Source organism: Antrostomus carolinensis, unplaced genomic scaffold (assembly GCF_000700745.2).
Source record: "Antrostomus carolinensis isolate BGI_N321 unplaced genomic scaffold, ASM70074v2 scaffold20906, whole genome shotgun sequence".
Lineage (NCBI taxonomy): Eukaryota > Metazoa > Chordata > Aves > Caprimulgiformes > Caprimulgidae > Antrostomus > Antrostomus carolinensis.
This window is the reverse complement of record NW_010321427.1, coordinates 1-18,731: the sequence shown is the minus strand read 5'-3', so window position 1 is coordinate 18,731 and position 18,731 is coordinate 1. Positions and strand designations below refer to the sequence as shown.

General features: G+C 50.4%; 1 protein-coding gene across 1 annotated transcript; it reads left to right on the top strand.

The window, feature by feature from the left end:
* Window positions 1-9,327: 9,327 nt before the first annotated feature.
* Window positions 9,328-14,259, top strand: LOC104526479 (dual oxidase maturation factor 1; the record flags this gene model as incomplete). Its single annotated transcript, XM_010169935.2, has 6 exons — window positions 9,328-9,474; window positions 10,363-10,420; window positions 11,012-11,146; window positions 11,291-11,504; window positions 13,034-13,245; window positions 14,071-14,259. Coding segments are annotated over exons 1-6 (955 nt in total), but the record flags the coding sequence as incomplete, so codon positions are not given.
* Window positions 14,260-18,731: the final 4,472 nt, after the last annotated feature.

The window sequence follows — 18,731 nt, the reverse complement described above, 5'->3', positions numbered from 1 at the left end:
CATCCTTCAGGAGAGCAGGACCAAACTAGGAGGGAGTTTTCCAGGAGGCATGTAATAACGGTTCAGATCATGCCAAGCCTCTCCTGCCTTGCTGGAGCAATTGCACAGCTGCAGCCCACAGGGAGAGCATCACCTCACTACTCCACTGAGCTCTCACAGGTTCCAGCAGCCTGGTGGGTGGGAGACCCTGGAAGACATAAGAAGGGAATAGAGGTTGCTGGGGTGCTACAGGTGGGTTGTTCTCCAGTAGGTTCCCTTCCTGTGTCCTTCATGGTCTCCTACCCACCAGCTTCACTCAAGAGGTGTCCCACTGTCCTTCTGCAGTCACTCATGCCCAGGACTGCAGGAAGCCTTCCTCCATCCTGTATTTTTCTGCCCAGGCTTGCTGCTGTGTTCTGGGATGTAGGTGACCCCCAGCTTGCTTGTCATTAGCTGTAGCAAAGCCTTGGCTTAAAACTAATTATAAACAAGAAAAATAATGACATGGTGTATCACGTTTGACACTGGAGCAGACCAGATGCCTCTCAGCTGGCAGTGTGATGGACTGACAGCCTAATGGGATTCCTGACCTGATGTCCTGTCATGGGACCATCAACTCATGTCCTGCCCAGGCAAGCTCATGGGAGGGTGAGCAGGTCCCTGAATGTCACAGCAGAGACCTGCCATGAGATACCTAGATGAGATCCTCATTCTCCCACCCTCCCAGCAAGAACCTGTCCAACTGCCTGTCTGTCTGACCCCCCTCTTCCCCTATTGCTACCTCATGGGTCAAAATAAAGATGAGGAGGTCATCTGCTCATCATGGTAATTACTGTCATGAGCAAAACAGACTCGACCCGTGGAATTTAACTTATTTATTGTTAATTAATAAAATATAAATATTTGAGTCCTAATTCAGGTTTTGAAAACAAACAAAAAAAAGCATTCTCACACTTGGGGAAGACACCTCGCCTCTTTGCCAGGCTCATAATCGCTCCCAGCACCTCTCCTTCTCCTTGTTATCACTTCAGGTTACACTTGGTCCCCTCGGTGAAGCAACAGGTGGTGGCAGGGGGATGCGGTCAGGTCATAGAGGTTTCCTCCTTCCTGCTGCTCCTTCCTTCTTGCTCTTTTCCTGTGCTCTGTTGTGACTGCTCAATGTCTTTCTTTGGGAGTGTCATGGGCTCATCCACAGGCTCCACTCCCTTTGGGAATGTATGTGCTCCATCATGGGTCCTCCACAGGCAGCAGTCCATTCCAAGGGTGCCTGCTCCTCCATGGAGCACTGCATCATCCTCCTCCTCTGAACTGCTGTGTAGACCACTGGAGGAATGTTGGCCTGCCTGAGCCACATGTTGCTGAGAAGCAAGGTGTCCAGCACCTGCCTTAGACGTAATAGAAGCATAGGGTAACTCAGGCTGGAGAGGACCTCAGCAGATTCCTAGTCCAGCCATTGGCTCAAAGCAGGGTCACACCAGGTTACTCAGGTCTTGAAAACCTCCAGGTATGAAGGCTAGTTGACCTGCTCCACTGCTTGACTGTTCCAGTGTTTCTCGTTCTCCCACATGGGCAAGCAACCACTTAAGCCCCAAACCCCCAATCCCTCTTAAATTTAAATTACAAACTGAGAGGGTCAGAAAAACTTTTGAGGAATATAATTTTTTGGCAATTTACCTGCTCTGAACTGGCATCTGCCTGTCTAACATTTATCGGCTGGTCCACAGCATGCACAGTCTCTCAGCACGATGCCCTGTCACTCACCAGGTCACATTCTTTGAGGGTTTCTAGGACCAAAGTTTTGTGTCCAGGCTAGGGGAATGAGCAAATTCTTAATGTTTTTTTCTAGCTCTGCATTTGTTCCCCTTGCTGCTCTGGTTCAGGGCTGCCCCTCCATGCTGCTGCTTGGAGTCAAGAACTTGCTCACAGCAGAGCTTACTGCTTCTGAACACTACAAGCAGAGATGGAACAGGCCAGTGGCTCAACTGAGGTCACTGGGACGACTTTCCTGGGGTGCACAGACCCCACAGAGCAGAACTGCAGCACAGATCCTCAGAAATCATGACAGTTCAGAGCATGGACATCTGTGATTGTAGCTGGTCTCTTGGATTTCCTTCACAACCTGTGGCCATGGTATGACCCAAGGGATGGGAAAAGGATGTGAACTGAGGTAAGAGAAATGGAGACAAACCACTTTCACCACTGACATTTGTTTCTCTTTAGTTGTGGGACTACCCCATGAGGAGGAGCTGACTCAGAGGGATGTTGGTCCACTGCCACCACTTGGTGTCATTGGTGTCCCAGGCTTAGTGAAGTGCCTTCTGTCATGCCCACTCACACAGGACTGGCTCTCCTACCCTCAGCAAAGACATCAGACCCCAGGTTCATGTGCTCCTTCCTCTAAGATGTCTTGAGACATAAGTGCTTGACTGTGCTGGGAGAATCACAGTTCTCTGCCTGCCCAGTCCAGGAGGTCTCAGGGCTGTGCCTGACCCAAGGTCCCCTATGTGACCCCTTTAGAAGTAGCTATTCTTACATTGTATGTGCACCAAAAGCTGTTCCTTAAGGCTAGAGAGATGGACCATCCCAGCTACAGACCCACAAAGCCTTTTTAATGGGGTTTCTTTGCAGGACCTGTTCCTGGCAGGCATGAGATGCTAATCTTCAATGGATGAAAACAGTTCTAGAGCAGTGGGACAAAACCAGCCATGGGGCCACCAGCCTCCTGTGAAAGGACCCTCTACTCCAGAAATCATCAGGGTGATGGAGTGCGAGGAGAAGAGATCTAACACAATCTCAGTTCCATTTTCTATTGTTATGATGCTTTTTTAACCTCCAGATGGTGCTGAGAACCAGCTGAGGATTGTAATAGGAATAAGGTATTAATGTATTAATTGGTTCTTCAAGCTCGTGGTGTATAAAATATAGTGATGTAGCACTCATAATAGCTCCTGGAGCATGTGCTACCGCTGCTCTGCGGAGAGGAAGGTGCCATCAGCCAGCTGTTACTGAATGCACATGGCAACTTTTGGACTCCTTGTACAATGCTGAGCCTGTGCCAGGAGTTGTAGAGCTGGCGGAATTGCTGCATAGTTGATGGCTTTTATAAAATGCGTGTAGATCAATACTGCAACACTGAGATGTTTCACCAGTGTGGGAAGCCAATTAAAGTGGTAATTCAGGCAAGTCCCCTTCCCGAAGCAGTAGGCAGAGGTGGATACATTAAGACTCCTTCCTACTCCAGGTAGGATCTAGAAAGAGTGAACTTAAGACACTTCTTTCCATTTCCATCTCTCAGTGTGCCCATGGTCTTGGCATTCCCCATCCTCTGATGCGCCAGAGAAGACTTTTGCCTTCAGGAGGAAATCTATACCCATTCCGGGTGTTTTCAAGCCAAAACCTGTTGCACAAACTGGTCCAGGGTGGTGGCACTGATGAGGGAGCCACCAGTCTCCAGTGTGCCCTCAGGGAGCAGCTCCAGCCTGGCTGTGCTGCTGGTATGGAGAGCAGCAGCCTGCTCCAGGACCTGAATGCAAACTCCATGGGAAGGGAAGGGCTAAGAGAGCTCCCAGCAGGGCAGAAGGGCTCATGGCAATACATAATCTGGAACTCAGGACAGGGTGGATTCTGTTCCTCTTGCCTGGGAGCATCCAGGTGGCAGTGATAGACCTCAAAGACCATGTCCTTTGATGAAAGGCCAACTTCCCAGATTCCTCATCTGCCATGTGTCCTTTCTCTAGAAGGATAGGAGACACACACCCTGAAAGGTTTTAAGAAAACAGCTCTGCTGGGAGGTCTGTGAGACTGGTAGGAGGAAGAGGGCTATCAGATTTATATGAATGCTATGGGAGGAACTCTGAAGGTCTCTAGTTCAACCTCTCACTCACAGCAGGACTATCACCAACTGCAAGATACTATCCCAAGGTGGTTCTTGGTGGGATGGGACCACTGGGTGAGATGAGCTCTGCAACTCCAACCCACAAACCCTTGTGACACCCAAATCTGGTAGAGAACTTGCATGGGAGACCCAGACCATCTCAGATCTGCCTTGGATATCTTCCTCGATGATCTTCATCCTCCTGCTCCAAGATCTGCAAGCTCATCCCCAGCAGGAGGTGGTCCAAGTTCAAGTGGAGGGACTCTGAGTTTATAAGAGGTCCTTGGAAGGCTCTGGGACAGCAAGGGGATCTTGCAAGATCAAAACCAGTTGGAAGGTGGTTCCACAAGCTCTACAAAAATCTGCACTGGTTCCAGATGTATTGAACTATTTGTTGCACATAAGCTAAGGCCACCACATCTCTGCTTGCAGACCACCTTGACTCTATGGGTTATTTTTTTTCAGTATTAAGCAAGCAGTTGGTTGTAATTTGTCTTATGATATTTCTGGCCACACACTGTGGAGCAGCACTTGTGTCCCTTCACTGCTTTTTAGACAGATGCATGATTTCTTATGACACCATGTCCGATTGGCACATGTGCCTGGATGGAAGACACAGTTATTCAAGTGATCTTCTACCCACAGCCAGGACACAGGGTTCAGAGCACTTGTGTGTGCTCAGACAAGCACACACAAGACAGTGCATCGCGGTCTGAGGTGGGGTAGCATTACTCTGTGCATTAGTTTCAAGGCTGGCAGGGAGATACTAGGGACAGGAGCTCCATGGAAAAATGTATATCACTTTAATTAGGCCTCTAACAACAGGATTTGCAAGAGAAAGCTTCTCTCTAAGTTGCAGCCTGGGATGAAAGTGCTAATTACCACACAGCACATCATTAACAAGCCCCAACAAAGCATAGAAAAGTTCAACTTGTTGATAGATATGTCAAACTGGCAGGAAGACTGTTATCTGTGGGGACAGGGTTCCTCAAGCTGAGATGGTAAAATCCATGATGAGACATGTCTCAAAGGCTAATGCACTTCCTGACACTCATTCCCAGGCAGCAGAGCTCTGTTGGATGAGCAGGACCCTCAGGGATGAGGCTGGAGAGGCAATCTGGGAGCTGGCTTGCTCTCTAGTGGAGAGACATCATGTCTAAGATAGATGAAAGATGTCCTTCCCCTCTCCTCCATTCTCCCATTGCATCAGGGTACCTGCTCAGACCCTCCCATGCTCCCTCCCTGAATCCCCCTGGTCCAGTAACTGGGGGGGATCCCAGATCTGCAACACTGGGATCAGGGCAGCCTGGAAGGGGCACCTGGGGCCTGTGAAACAGGAGAGAAGGGCTGGACCTGCAGCCCTTCATCCAGGCTGGGAAATCCCAGCAAGAGGCACGACACTTGGGAAGGAACTAAGACCAACCCCAGCCCCACATCAGGGTGTCCCCTTCCCCATCACAGGCACTGGTTTCAGTGCCCACGGGGTCAAACATGGGGTCTCTGGGTGGGATGGGGATATTCAGAAGGGCAACAGGACAACTGGGTTTCTGTCCCCTTGGTCTCTGAGAACATGTGGGAACTTGCAACAGCACAGTCAGGAATTGAAAGCCTGTTTAGGGCCGGGAGCAAAGATGATTGAGCAGTCCCAAATAAGATGCTCTTCCTGGCACGTGTTTCTGAAGGACCAGGTCAAAGGAAGCATGTTCTCTCTTACATGATGGCTCTTGGAAGGAGCAGAGGGCTGAACAAGCAACACAATTTCTGGATGAGGATTCCCTCAAAATGTGGTTGAAATCCCTCCTGTTTCAATTCCCACTAGGATGGTGGGTGTCTCCTCCTAAGCTCTGCCTCCATCTCCTCACAGCCCTCTTGGTTGACCCTGAGCTCTCTCCACCATGAGATGTGAAACCCAGCTTGCTGGGCAGTGTAGTGGGCAGTAACACCTTCCCCTTCCCTCAAAATCTTTAAGTAACTTCCAAACAGAACTGGAAAAATAGATCCTTTTTGCAAATATACCTAGAGCCAAACCATGGCCACAGCACTGTGAAAATCTCTGCTCAGCTAGGTGGAAACTGGCCAGAGGGGGTCCCTCCATTCTTCCTCCTGTCCCTTCCTTCAAACTCCTCCATCATGGATCATTCAGCTGTTGCAAAAAGTCCCAGGCAAGGAGCTGCATCCAAGCTTTGGGTGTTGGGATGAACACTGGACAGGCTCCATCAAGACAGAGCCCCAGCCTGACCCCAGCTGCAGTATCCTCCCCATTGGGGACCAGGACAGAGGGGTGATGGGGACAGCCAATGGAGCAGGGTGACACCTTGGACACAAACATCACGTTTGTCCCACTGTCACCGTGGGTTCAGGCAGAAATCCTCTGAGCAAAGGGCAGCTTCTCAGGGCTCCTGCTCCATCCCCAAAACCGCCGCCCCGCCCAGGCATGTCCCTGTGCCTTCCCTGCCTCAGTTCCCAGCATCCCAAGAGATGGTGGCTGTTCCAACACTATGTGGCTGCTTGTGCAAGCGGTGATGGGTGCCGCTCCCCTCACCCTCACCTCCTTCAGGTGACCTGAATGGGGTGACTCATCCCTAATCGCCCCATACATATCTTGCAAGTGAGTGAAGCAGAAGCTTCCCAACAAAAGAGGGTTTCCCAAGCGAGGGCAGGGTGCTGACAGAGGGAGAAGCACCATGAGCATGAGGCTCTGAGCTCCTGGTGAGCAAGAACAAGTCCCCAGACCTGTTCCCTGGAAACTATCCGATGAACTACACACCTGCAGAAATACCCAGAAAATTAAAAAGCGAGGGAAAAAAAACCCAAAAACCAAAACCCAACAAATCCCAGTTATCATCACCTCAGGCTTTCTGTAAGACCTCTTCATGGATACAGAGTATTGGGAGAGGGGTAAACCCAGCAGTTTTCCCACATTTGCCAGCCTACAACCCCATCAGCACCCCAGGGAAAGGGAGCATCCCCCCGTCACCATCATGCCCCATTTCCATCACTGCTGGGGACAAATGGAACCAGAGAAGCCCTGTGAGCTCCCTCATTGTCCTTGCACACAAGTGTTGTGTTGCTAGGCACCTTCTTTAGAGAAGGAGGGAAACTTCTTCCTCCCTGCTTCCATTTTTGGCAATAGGCTATCTCCCTAAAAAAACATGTTCATGATGCTCATCTGAACAGCACAAAACCCATGGTTTTGCCTCAATCTCTTCCCCAGGCAAACTTCATACATTGGTTTAGCCAAGCCAGTGCAGAGCCCATCCCTCTGCTGCCTCTCCCTGCTCCGGGGAGTGCAACAAGTGATGGTCTAAACCCTGGTCAGACCACTTCTCATCCCATGTACCACCTCACATGGTTGCATCTTCCCTGCCTTAATTAATATCATCCTGCCAATTACCAGGCACCTCCTCCCTCTCCCACACCAGAGGAATTGGTATTTCCACCTTCCCAAGAGGTCCAAAGCCTTCACGTGAGGACCTGTGCTGTTAGCTGTGAAGTCCACATCTCCCTCCACTTTGCAGATGCTGCCAGACCTGGAGCTGATGCCACATCCCTTGCATTGCCTGCACCAACAGACACCTCTGCAGCACAGCTCTGCACACACACTTCCCAGCCACACCACTCTTGCCACCCTTTATTTAATTTTTGGGGGACTTGAGGTGAAATGGCAAAGTCTTTGTCCAGAAATGCCTTTATTTCCTGCTGGGCATGAATTAAAACTTGTTTTTATGTCCCTCTGCCAAGGGAATGGGAAGCATGGCTTTTCAGGGCACCCAGCAAGGCCATCCACTGGGATGCAGAAAAACATACCCAGGGGATGGCAGTAATTGTGACAGCTTTGGAGGGAGGCCCTCAGATGTGGGTTAGGAAAGTGTTTCTGTCATGCTAGGACCTCTTGGCATCAATGGAACCTGCTTCGGTCAACCAGATGCCAAATAATGAGAGCAAACCCCAAAAGCTTGAATGTCCATGACCTCCACACCATGGTCAGGTTAGTAACCTGAGCGTCTTCTGCATAACGGGGCTGGGAGCCCCTCTGGATCTGTACCTCTCTGCTGGTTCCCCTTGCCAGCCACTGTGTCACCTTGCCTAGTGACCAACAGGTCAGCCAGGACCTTCCAAGGAACCTCCCCTGGGTAGATGGAGTCAGGAGAAGGGTCAATGTGGAAACTGTGCAGCCACAACCCATGCTAGATGACCTTAGCTGGGATACTTCACCAGGCAGTGTAGGTGAGGGATTTGAAGCCCTCTGCTACTCTCCCCAGAAGGCTCCTGAGGAGCCTGGCAACCCAATGGTCTTCGTGCTGTAAGGGACAACTGTACTTTTCACCAGTCTGCAGGAAAAGTCAAGGAAAAGAAGACAAAGTCCCTCCAGGATCACTCACCTCTGGCACTGTGCTAGCCCATAGCTCCTTTGCGTTCCCTGGGGCTCAGCAGGAGTGCCAGATGGAGCCAATCATCCATGGGTAAGGCTGCATGATCCAACCACCTCTGGAAACAGGCTCCATAAAAAATGCTGGGAGAAATATCACCATGACACACTGGACTGGCTTCTTGCCCACAGCCTGAGGAGGCAGCTCAGGCAGGGAGACAGCATCCCGGAGCACGCTGCAGCTCTGCACGGCAGCCAACCCTCGGGAGCGGCCGTGGTGGAGGTAGGCTTGGCGTGGGGAAGGGGACATGGGTGTTTCTGCAGCTGCTACTGGAACAGTCCCCACTACCAGGGGATGCTGAGCAGCCCTTTGTAGCAGGGAAGTGCCTTGGTCAAGTGCCAAGGCAAAAACCACAGCTGGCTTCCTGAGGAACATCCCTCCACCCACTGTGGCACGGCGTTGCTTCCAGCCGGCTCCTGGGACAGAGGGTGGGCAGATGGTGTTTGGCACCCTGCTGCCAGGGACAGGCAGTTTTTCTGTCCCCTCTGGGTTACTCCTGGTTCCTTGGACAGCAAGGAGTTACCTCCATCCAGGGCTCAGTAAGGAGCAGCCCATGGGGTGCAGCCTATTTGTGCTGTGATTCACAGAGCACCCTGAGCACAACACCTGCAAGCAGGAACCAGGCTGTGTGATAAGAGATGATCCAGGGAGAGTGGGAGCACAGACAAGAGACCAGGGGTCGAGAACAGTCAGGGGAGGGGAGCGAGAGCCCCGGTGATATGTGCACACCTTACTGTCCCATCTCGGGGACGATTTGAGCATTGCAGTGGATGTGCTGCTGACTGCAAACCTGCTTTGCTATGGGATGTACCCTGGGGAGAAGGAGGGCTCCAGTGGGAGATGCCTGAGTGTACACCCAGATACGGGACTGCAATGTGCACGGGCACTGGAGGTACACGCACAGCCGTGTCTGGGACAAGCAGTGTACTGGCAAGTGGTCAGGAGATGGCTCTGTGGAGAAGGCTGTGTGGGGTGGAAGCGTGGAGGTAATGTTGTACCCAATGTCTCTCTGAGTGTTGATTTCCAGCTGTCTCAGGCAGTAGGATGACCCTGTGGAATGGCTCCTTCCCCTTCTACCCTGGCGCCAATGCATGCTTCCCCTTTGACACCACCCAGGCCATCATTTTCTCCATCTTCCTCTCCATGTTGGCCACTTTCATCATCATCCTACCAGGAATCCGGGGCAGGGGGGTAAGTGGAGGGTCTAGGAAAACTCAACCCTGTGCATCCCACGTGCCTCCTCCTTCCCAGACTTGAAAACAGACTTGGGTAGGAAACATGCCCACAGGTTCACGGCTGGGGCTCTGGGATCTCTAGCAAGCCATGGGGGTGAGCTCCAGCCCAACCCAGTATGTACCCCCATGCTGGACACACCAATCTCCACCATCCCAAATTTACGAGGCACTCAGATCTGAGCTTGGCTGGATTTTGCTGTGAACAAACCTGAGTGATTTTGCAGGAGTGGAAAAACAGGGTGAGGCTCAGAGACCTCACTCCACCTTCCCTGAAACCCTAATAAAAGAAGGTGTGCACCATGCATGCCCCAGCACTGCTTGCAGGGCAGCAGCCAAACAACTCCACTGTGAGCCCACTGCTCTCACACCCTGTATTAGTTGAGTTCTTGGCTTTGCAGCGGAGCTGGACAAGAGGTGTCTCCCACCCAGGGGGAACACTGCAAACCCTCAGCTGCTGCTTTTATCTCTAGCTTTGTCCAGCTGCCAACACATCCAAATACGTGAGGTTTGGATAAGTGTGGAAATCCCAGCTCAGAACTATTTAAAGGGAGGGTCTCCGTCCTCCTTCCCAGAAAGGGGATGGCACAGCTTTCCCAAATAGGCTGTTTTGACCTTATTGCTCTGCCTGGATCTCCCTGCTGCTTCCCTCATCCCATGGCAGGGATGCCCCAGCCACATGTCCCTCCCAATACCACTCTCCTGCAGAGCCCATGGAGTGAATCCCCAGGGGAGGGACAGGCCCATTTCTCACCAGCTGTCATTTCTAGATGACATGCTTGGTGCTGAGGTCCACATGGCAAAACCTAGTTGAGAATTGTCCCCCCACTCTGCTCTCCCCTTGCAGCAACTCTTCCGGTTCCTGCGGGTGGTGATGGGCCTTCTCGTGGGAGCAGTCATTCTCAGTGAGTACTGGGGTCCTGGGAGGGGAAGCTCAAGGATGCCCAAGACATGGGGGATGGAAGAACAAGGTGAGGGAGGGTGAAGAGAGCAGCCAAGCATGGAGTCCAGCCCTCAGGATGGGTTTATGGGGAAAACCAACCCCCATCTGTGTCAGGGACCTCGCTCCAGCAAGTGGTAGGAGGTGCAAACATCCCTCTGTCTCATCTGTGAAGGCTGGTGGTCAAATGTGCAGATCACTTCCAGGTCAGTCACCAAAAGCCCACCAGCAACTGCCAGGGGACCCAGACAAATTGTCAGGTGTTTAGATGAGCACCAGGGCCTGAAGAGTGCCCATACATCAGCCCCATTCCTCTAGGGATAGGGACTGTGCTAGGTATAGGGAGAAACCAACCCAGGTGGGGCTCTCAGGGTCACAGGTCAGGGTTGATGTTGGGAAAGGACATACAAGGCTTCTGCTCCTTGAGGCTCACAACTCAGACCTTGCCCTTGGGTTGGTGTAGATGATGCTAAGGCCAAGGTGACCATCATGGCAGGTGCTTCCAGTATGAAATATCTCACTGTCAGGCCATGACTAACCTTTGAAGTCTTGACAGCTATACAGTTCACCAGGGACTGGGAGACCAGCTGGGTGACAGCAAACACCTCCTACAAGTCCTTCAGCCGTGCCCTGGTGAATGCAGACATTGGGCTGCACATTGGCTTGGCGGGATTGAATGTCACACTGGTGGGTGAGTGCATATCACAACAGGAGGGGATTGGGTGCAAATGTGGGTACCAGCCTTGCACCTGGGTACTGGGGCTGTGGGCCCTCGAGCCCCCAAACCAAGAAGTCTTGGAGCTGAGAAAGGTCCTTATTCTTCATCATCTGGCAGGAAACCCAGTGAATCAGGTCAATGAGACCATCAACTACAATGAGCACTTTGCCTGGAGCTTCACTGCGGACTATGACCACAGCTATGGTGAAGCCCTGGAGAAAGGGCTGCCCAGCCCCATCCTCTACGTGGCAGAGAAGTTCACTACACAAAGCCCCTGCAGCATGAACAGGCAGTACCGCATCTCTGGCCACTATGTATCCCTCACACTGTGGTAAGCTAGAGCAAGAGGTCAGCCCAACTCTGCTCAGTGGGGAGGTGGAAAGAACCAGGGAGAGCAGAAGGAGCTTGATGGGGCCACCCTCTTCCCTGTAAGGCCATGTCAAAGCCTTGGCTGGTCTCTGGTACCCACCCTTCTGTAGAACCAGGGATGCTCATGCTTCCTGGCCTGCCCATCTCCCCAGAATCCTCTTCTGTGTTCTCTGCCCTGATGTGTAAAATTGCAGATGGAGAAAAAATATTTTTTGTTTAAAAATGCAACTGTGTAGGGCTTATGATGCAAGGTCCTCTCCCAAGCAAGATACAGAGCCCAGCTGTAGCAGGGTTCCTCTTGCATGCCCAGGAGGGCATGAGACCTGCTGGTGGGGAGTGGGAGGGACCGTCAAGAGGGTGACCAGAGGCTGTCTTGTGGTGTAAAGCTGAGAGCCCTTATATATGTTGTGATCATGGAATCTCAGAGCATCCCCACGTGTCTCAGAGGTCATGGGAAAGGCACTGCAGGGCCTGTAGCCATAGGATGAGGGTAATGGTATTAAATTAAAAGAGGGCAGATTTAGATTAGATATAAAGAAATTTCTTACACTGAGGGTAGTGAAGCACGGTCACAGGTTGCCCAGAGAGGTGGTAGAAGCCCCATCCCTGGAAACATTCAATTGGATGGGGCTCTGAGCAACCTGATCTAATTGAAGATGATCCTGCTCACTGCAGTAGAGATCAGACTACATGACCTTTAAAGGTCCTTTCCAACCTAAACCATTTTATGATTCGAAGAGTAAATTATTGCAATTCCCTCTATGGACATAGGCTCCAGGTCCCTGCCCACATCTCCTTTTTATTTTCACAAAAAATAACTAGCTCTGCCCAAACCTTCCTGCTACAGAGAAGGAGTAGTTCAAGGCAGAGGTGTTGATGTAAACTTATTTTTCATTATTATTCTTGGAATCAGAACAATTTGTTAGGCTCAGCTCCCCAGCAAGCCAAAGCCAAACCCCACGCACAGGGCAGGGCTGGCAGCTGGGTCCACTCCAGGTGCTGAATCAGGTGTAGGCATGGCTTATTGTGCTGTTCTCCAAACAAGGGTCTCCCTTTTTGTTATTTCCATTGAGCAGGTGGGAATGGCCTGGGGGCAGCCAGTTGCAGAGGACCACAAGAGTCAGAGAAAGAGTTAATTTGGAGGGACCTCCAGAAGTTTCTACTTCAGGCCCCCTCCCAGAGCAGGGTTGATGTCAAAGCCATATCAAGGTGCTTCAGGCTTCATGAAGTTCAACACTGAATGTCCCCAAGTGTGGACATCCCCCTCCACCACGGCAGGACCTGTCCCACAACTCCACCATTCATGCAGTTACAGAATGGTTTGGGTTAGAAAGGACATCCTTAGATCAGCCTGTCCAGCCCACCTGCTCAAGCAAGGCCAGTTAGAGCAGGGTGCCCAGGGCTGTATTGCTTCATTGGGATGTGGAGAGGAGAACCTGAGAACAGGCTCCAAGTATGATGCTTTCTGCTCAGTTTGTGGTCCTTTTGTAGGATGGCCTTTTGCACATGGCTCATTTCAATCCTATTGTTCTCCATGCCCATCCTGCTCTATGGTGGCTACATGCTCCTGCTCACTGCCACACTGATGCTCTTCTCACTGCTCTTCTTCATTGTGAGGAACACCCCAAAGTGTCCCATCCAGTTTGGCCCAGCTTCCCTCAAAACAGGCTATGGTGGATCCTTTTGGCTGACATTAGTGACAGGTGAGTGCTCAGCTTGCTCCTAGGGCTTTAATTCTCCATCTCTGCAGTGATGATGCTCAGTGATGCCCCAATAGTGTCTTATCTCTTCTGTCTCCATGGCTGGTCACAGAAAAGGATTATTTTTTAAATGACATAAAAGTATTTAGGATAGCATCATCAAGACTGGGGGAAAAAGAGCTGAGCAGCCAGAAGATCTGAATTGACAGTTATTGCATGGAGGTGTGCACAGAGGAGTGCCATGAAAGTCAAGAATCGCAGTCAGGGAAAGACCTGACCTGAAAGGTGTCTCTTCCCACCCTTGCCCAGACAAGGGCTATCCTCAAAGCCACATCAGCCTTGTTCAATCTGGTGATGGATGTCCCCATGCCTAGAGATGCCCGCTGCCTTTCAGGATCTGCCCCACAGCTGTCCCACTCATGGGCAGCAATTTTTTCCTTTTATCAGCCCAGAATTTCCCACATTATAGCCATGCACCTCTGAGAAGAGACTGGGTCTTTTTGAGTAGCAGAAGATGGCAATTAGGTCCCCGTGTAGACTCCTCTTTTTCAGGCTAAACAAGCCCAGCTCCTCCAGGCTTTCCCCACACATGGTGGGCTCCAGCCCCAACTCTCTTGGTCATCTGCTCCACTTCATTGACTCATCTTTTGTACTGGGGAGCTCAAATTGATGGCAGAGTCCAGATGTGGAGAGGGAAATAACACTTTCCCTTGACCTCCTGGGTGATGCTACATGTTGTTGACCTCCAACCCCAGATCCAGGTCTGGATGGGGCTGGGACACAGTGGGCAGGAGGTGCTAACGTGTCTCCCCATGCTGTGCATTGCAGGGCTGCTGTGCCTGCTGTTGGGATTGGGCATCATCATCTTGAACTCCATGCAGCCAGAGAAGCTGAAGCTTGTCTTCAACCTGGATGAGGGAAAGGGAGAAAAAGAGGACGGGTGGGACAAATCCTACCTACCAGCTGAGCCCAGCTCATCTGTGCAGGAGGTGCTGATGGTCCCCCTGGGCGAGCTTTGTGAGGTGATGTCCACCCAGCTGTAATGCACTGGGAAGAGACAGGGTAAAGCCTGAGGTGTCCTGTCCCGTTTGGTGAGGTTAGTGGGAGGTGATCTTTTGATTCTTTGCACATCGTTTCTGGGTCAAAATAGTCTCATCCCACCCAGCAGGGTTAGGCTGAGATGATACACCAATACTGAAGTACGATTAATGGCTTTTATTTGAATAAAGGGCTACCTGGCAAAGGAATATGCAATCTTTCATGTTATAAAACAACAACAATAGTACCTGACCTCTGATGTAATGAATAACAACCATACCCATGCAAATTAAAATGCAATCAACCTACCCATGCAACTACAACAATAACTGCACAATAACTTTAAATGTAGTGCAACTTTGGATAAATTTACCCATAGTCTCAAGAAATTATAATGAGAGGAAATAATGAGAGAAAAAAAGAATAAGAAGAAAAAAAAGAAAGAACGAGAGGAAAAAAAGGGACAAGAGAGAAAGAGTAAGAAAAGGAAAAAGGTATCACCACCCTTGGATCCAGTGATCTTCCATGCAGATTCTCCAGTGATGGGCACACACTAGTCCTTTTGGTTTGTGTTTTTTATAGTCTAGTCCCCACCCCCAGCTATGCCTTCTTGAGGTTTTACATGGTGCTAGTTCCAGAAGGTTCATGATCTTCCATGCAGATGTTAATGAGGGGGGGTGGTCATGAGCCCCTGATTTGCAGCCCATCATTAATATGCAGAACCTGCCCTGCACCTCCCTCGGGCCTTTATGCAAAAACCCTCCATCATAATGCCTGAGACATTAACTCTTATCAGCAAGGGAGTATCTCACAGTTCCTCTTACCAGCAAGGGAGTCCTTAGACAATTGCATTTCTTACAACAGAAAGGTTTGAGACAAACCATCTGTTCTTTTTGTCCCTTACACAAGGACACCCCTCCTGAATTCATGTTCCAGTCCAACTCCACCAGGAGCCCAGGTGGGAAGAAACACAACAGCAGCTGGGTGATGAGAACATCCAAGGCTGGAAAGGTGTCTAAGGTGTCTCAAATACAACAGTTTGCCCCTCTTTTTTTTTTTTTTTTTTTTTTTCCCCTCTTGTTTTACTCTCCAGCAACTGAACGGGCTTTTAGGGTGAGGAGAATTCATGTCCCATCCCTGGCTGTTCAGTTACAGGCACTATGCTACTGCCCTTCCCCTTAGTCCACCACCAGCAAGCCCTAAGAGTCCTCCCTAAGATACAGAGACTAAACCAGAACTTAGAGAAACCAAATAACTACAGATGTGTAGCTATGAACCAAAGGAGAAGTAGAACCCTCACAACAGGACTCCCACCCTGAAGGCCACTGAGAAGTCCCCTCTGCTCAGGGATGCTCTTCCTATCAGCAGTCAGGAATCGCAAGTAGAGCTGTGCTCACCAGGATGCTCTCTGTATCCAGCACGTCCTCTTGGTCTGGGGTGACGAACAGGTTGGCAAGGAGGCTCATGATTTAGCAGGGTGCTGGAGATACCAGACCTTGGAGGCCTCCTGGGTTTCTGACCCATCCTGACACCCCACAGCTCAAGTGCGATGTAAATCTCAGATGTACTGGGCTGTACATTGGGCTGGAAAGGGCACAGTCAGGGAGTTGGTTGGTTTGATACCATTCCGAAAGAACATCCCCTCCTGCTTAAACAATGTGACATTGAAAGATAGTTACATATCTGCTGGGCCTAGTCAAGTTTGTAGTAAAAGTCAAATATTAGCTAAGCTAAAATAGATAACTGGGAATTTTAAGGTGCCACATCTTTGCAATAGAGTAGATAAGGTAGTGATGGTAGAATAAACCAATTTTGTGAAAACAGAAGTGTTGTAAACAGGCCAAGAGATGAACTGAGCATGTGCAGAAGAAAAGTTCAACTAAAGGGCACAGTGAGGAAAGTTTTGATGATGACCAGTGGACCCCCCAAAGACCACCAAGAGACTCCAGTGTGCATGCAAAAAGGATATTTACATATATTAATGGATTCCTGGAAATGTAATGAACATATTAATAATTTTTTTGAAAAGTAATGAATATGCATGTTTTGATAGTATAAAGCTTTTGCAGAGTTGTTAGGCACAACAGGTGGAACAATCCCCCATGCATCCAGCGCTGCAATAAAGAACGCCTGCTTCTTAAGACTACATTGGTGTTAAGGCATTCATTCCTGATTTCAGTGACAGGTTGGCTCCTGCTTCTTACAGTGATTATAAACACCCCAAACCACAGCCACCAGTCTGTGAGCAACCTGTGAGTTATTAGTGCTCTCAGAGCCCTGAGAAAGGAAGACAAAATGTTTCAGTGGGAGAGAAGGAGAGAAGGAGATGGGAATCGAGGTGCTACAGTGCCCTGGAGAGCAGCTGTAATCAACTAGCAAGAGGTGAGCATCACACCCAATCTGGGAGGCTTAGTTTCTCCCTGCTCAACTGTAGAAATATGCATGTTGTGAGGCACACGACAGTGAAATCCTACACACCCAAGGTGGATGCAGCCACCCACTCCTGTCTGCTGACAGCCAGCAGGAACCTTGCCCACACAGGGAATGAGGGAAGGGAGCACATTTCAGGTTTGCACTCCTTTAACTCTGTGCAGGTTCTGCAACATTTATTTTTTTTCTGTTTTGTGCTCATTTATTTTCCCCTCTCAGTAAAGTAAGTTGGACTGGTCTTTCTCTTGTCTGTTGACAGAGGCATCTCTTTGAGGGCTGGTAGGGTGGGGAAGCTCTGTTGCTGTGATATGGCAGCCATAGGGAAGGGAAGAAGGCAAAGGCAGAGCTCTGTTGTGGTCCCATATGGGGCATCTGACCATGGCTGGTTGGCGCAGGGCAATAAAGGCAAGTCAACACATGGTAAATAGGGTATCGGAGCATCCCCAGGCAAATGAGCAGTGGGGCTATGGGAGGACTTTAGCTCCTGGGTTGACCGTAGGCATGTAGAATGTTTGATGGGAGTAATTACCAGCCCAGCAGATAGGTTTGCAGAGGGACCACCATGGGGAGTGGTTGCTCAGATATGGTATCCTGAGCACCATTTGTATCCTGAGATATGGTATCCTGATATAGATATCAGGATATATGAGATACCAGATATGGTATCCTGAGCACCATTCCACTCTGGATGGAAGAACCTAGAGGACCCAACAGGCATTTAAAAATAGGTTGGAGCTGAATTTCCTGGGCTTGGGAGACCTTGGTCAGGATGTTCCCAATGGCGTCTACCAGGAGATGCTTCAGCCTACAGATGGACTAGATCCAAGGTACAACAAACCTCTTTTATTTACTGAATTGAATTCAGCCCTCATAAACCTCTGCCTGTGTTCTCCCCTGCAGTCCAGCTTGGAGGGCAGGGTAATGGGCAGCTCTGCCGCATGCTAGATGGCATGGTGGCTGCATGCCCTAATACAATGAGTGCCTCCAGGCATGAGGATCATGGTCTTGGCAGAGCCCCGGGCTGTGCTCTCCAAGATTCTTATGGTGTTTTCTTCATTGCTGGCACTGACTCTCTGGTTGGATGCCAGATTCCCTGGACAGCATGGGACCAGAAGCAGCCTGGGCCAAGAGCCAGGGATTTGATGACAGTTATTGTATGTCTTGTTGTCCAACAATGGCTGAATCCAACCAGGAAACTGAGCTGGGAGCTGTGGTGGACAGAGGAGGTAGAACCTGCAGTAGCACAACCCGCGGGACTGTGCAGCCACAGCTCTTAGAGTACATGTGAAGAAGCTGCCATGACAACATGCAGTGAGGCAAAATAATCATACCTGAGCAACGGCCCTCAAGTGTGCACCTCCCTGTGTTGGCAAGGGAAGAAGTCCTCCACCTGCAAATCTCCTTGCAGGTGGCCAGCCCCTATGACACAGACAGCCCCTGTTATCCTGAGCCCTTGCTCTGCATGAGACACAATGTGTGAAGGGGTCTCTGCATCTCCCATCATGTCTTTGCCACTGCTCAGCTGGCTCCATGCAAGCCCTGCTGCAGAAATCCCAGCAGTCCTGTGTTTGCTAGGAAGTGGGCAAGACACACAGAGATCTGGTGCCTCTGTGCTTCAAACAGATCAAATTTTGTTTATGTTTTGTTTATTTGGATTCATTTGGAGCAGAAGTCTTATGAGGAGTGGCTGAGGGAACTGGGGTTGTTGAGCCTGGAGAAAAGGAGGCTGAGGGGAGACCTTCTGGCTCTCTCCAACTCCCTGCAAGGAGGGTGTAGAGAGGTGGGGGTGGGTCTGTTCAACCAAGGAACAAGTGACAGGACAAGAGGAAATGGCCTCAAGTTGCACCAGGGGAGGTTTAGGTTGAATATGAGGAAAAACTTCTTCACCAAAAGGGTTTTCAAGCATTGGAACAGGCAGCCCAGGGAGGTGGTGGAGTCAGCTTCCCTGGTGGTATTTTGTGATAGTTTCACTGTGCTAAACCTTGGCTAGCACCCAACACAGCTGTTCACCCACTTCCCCC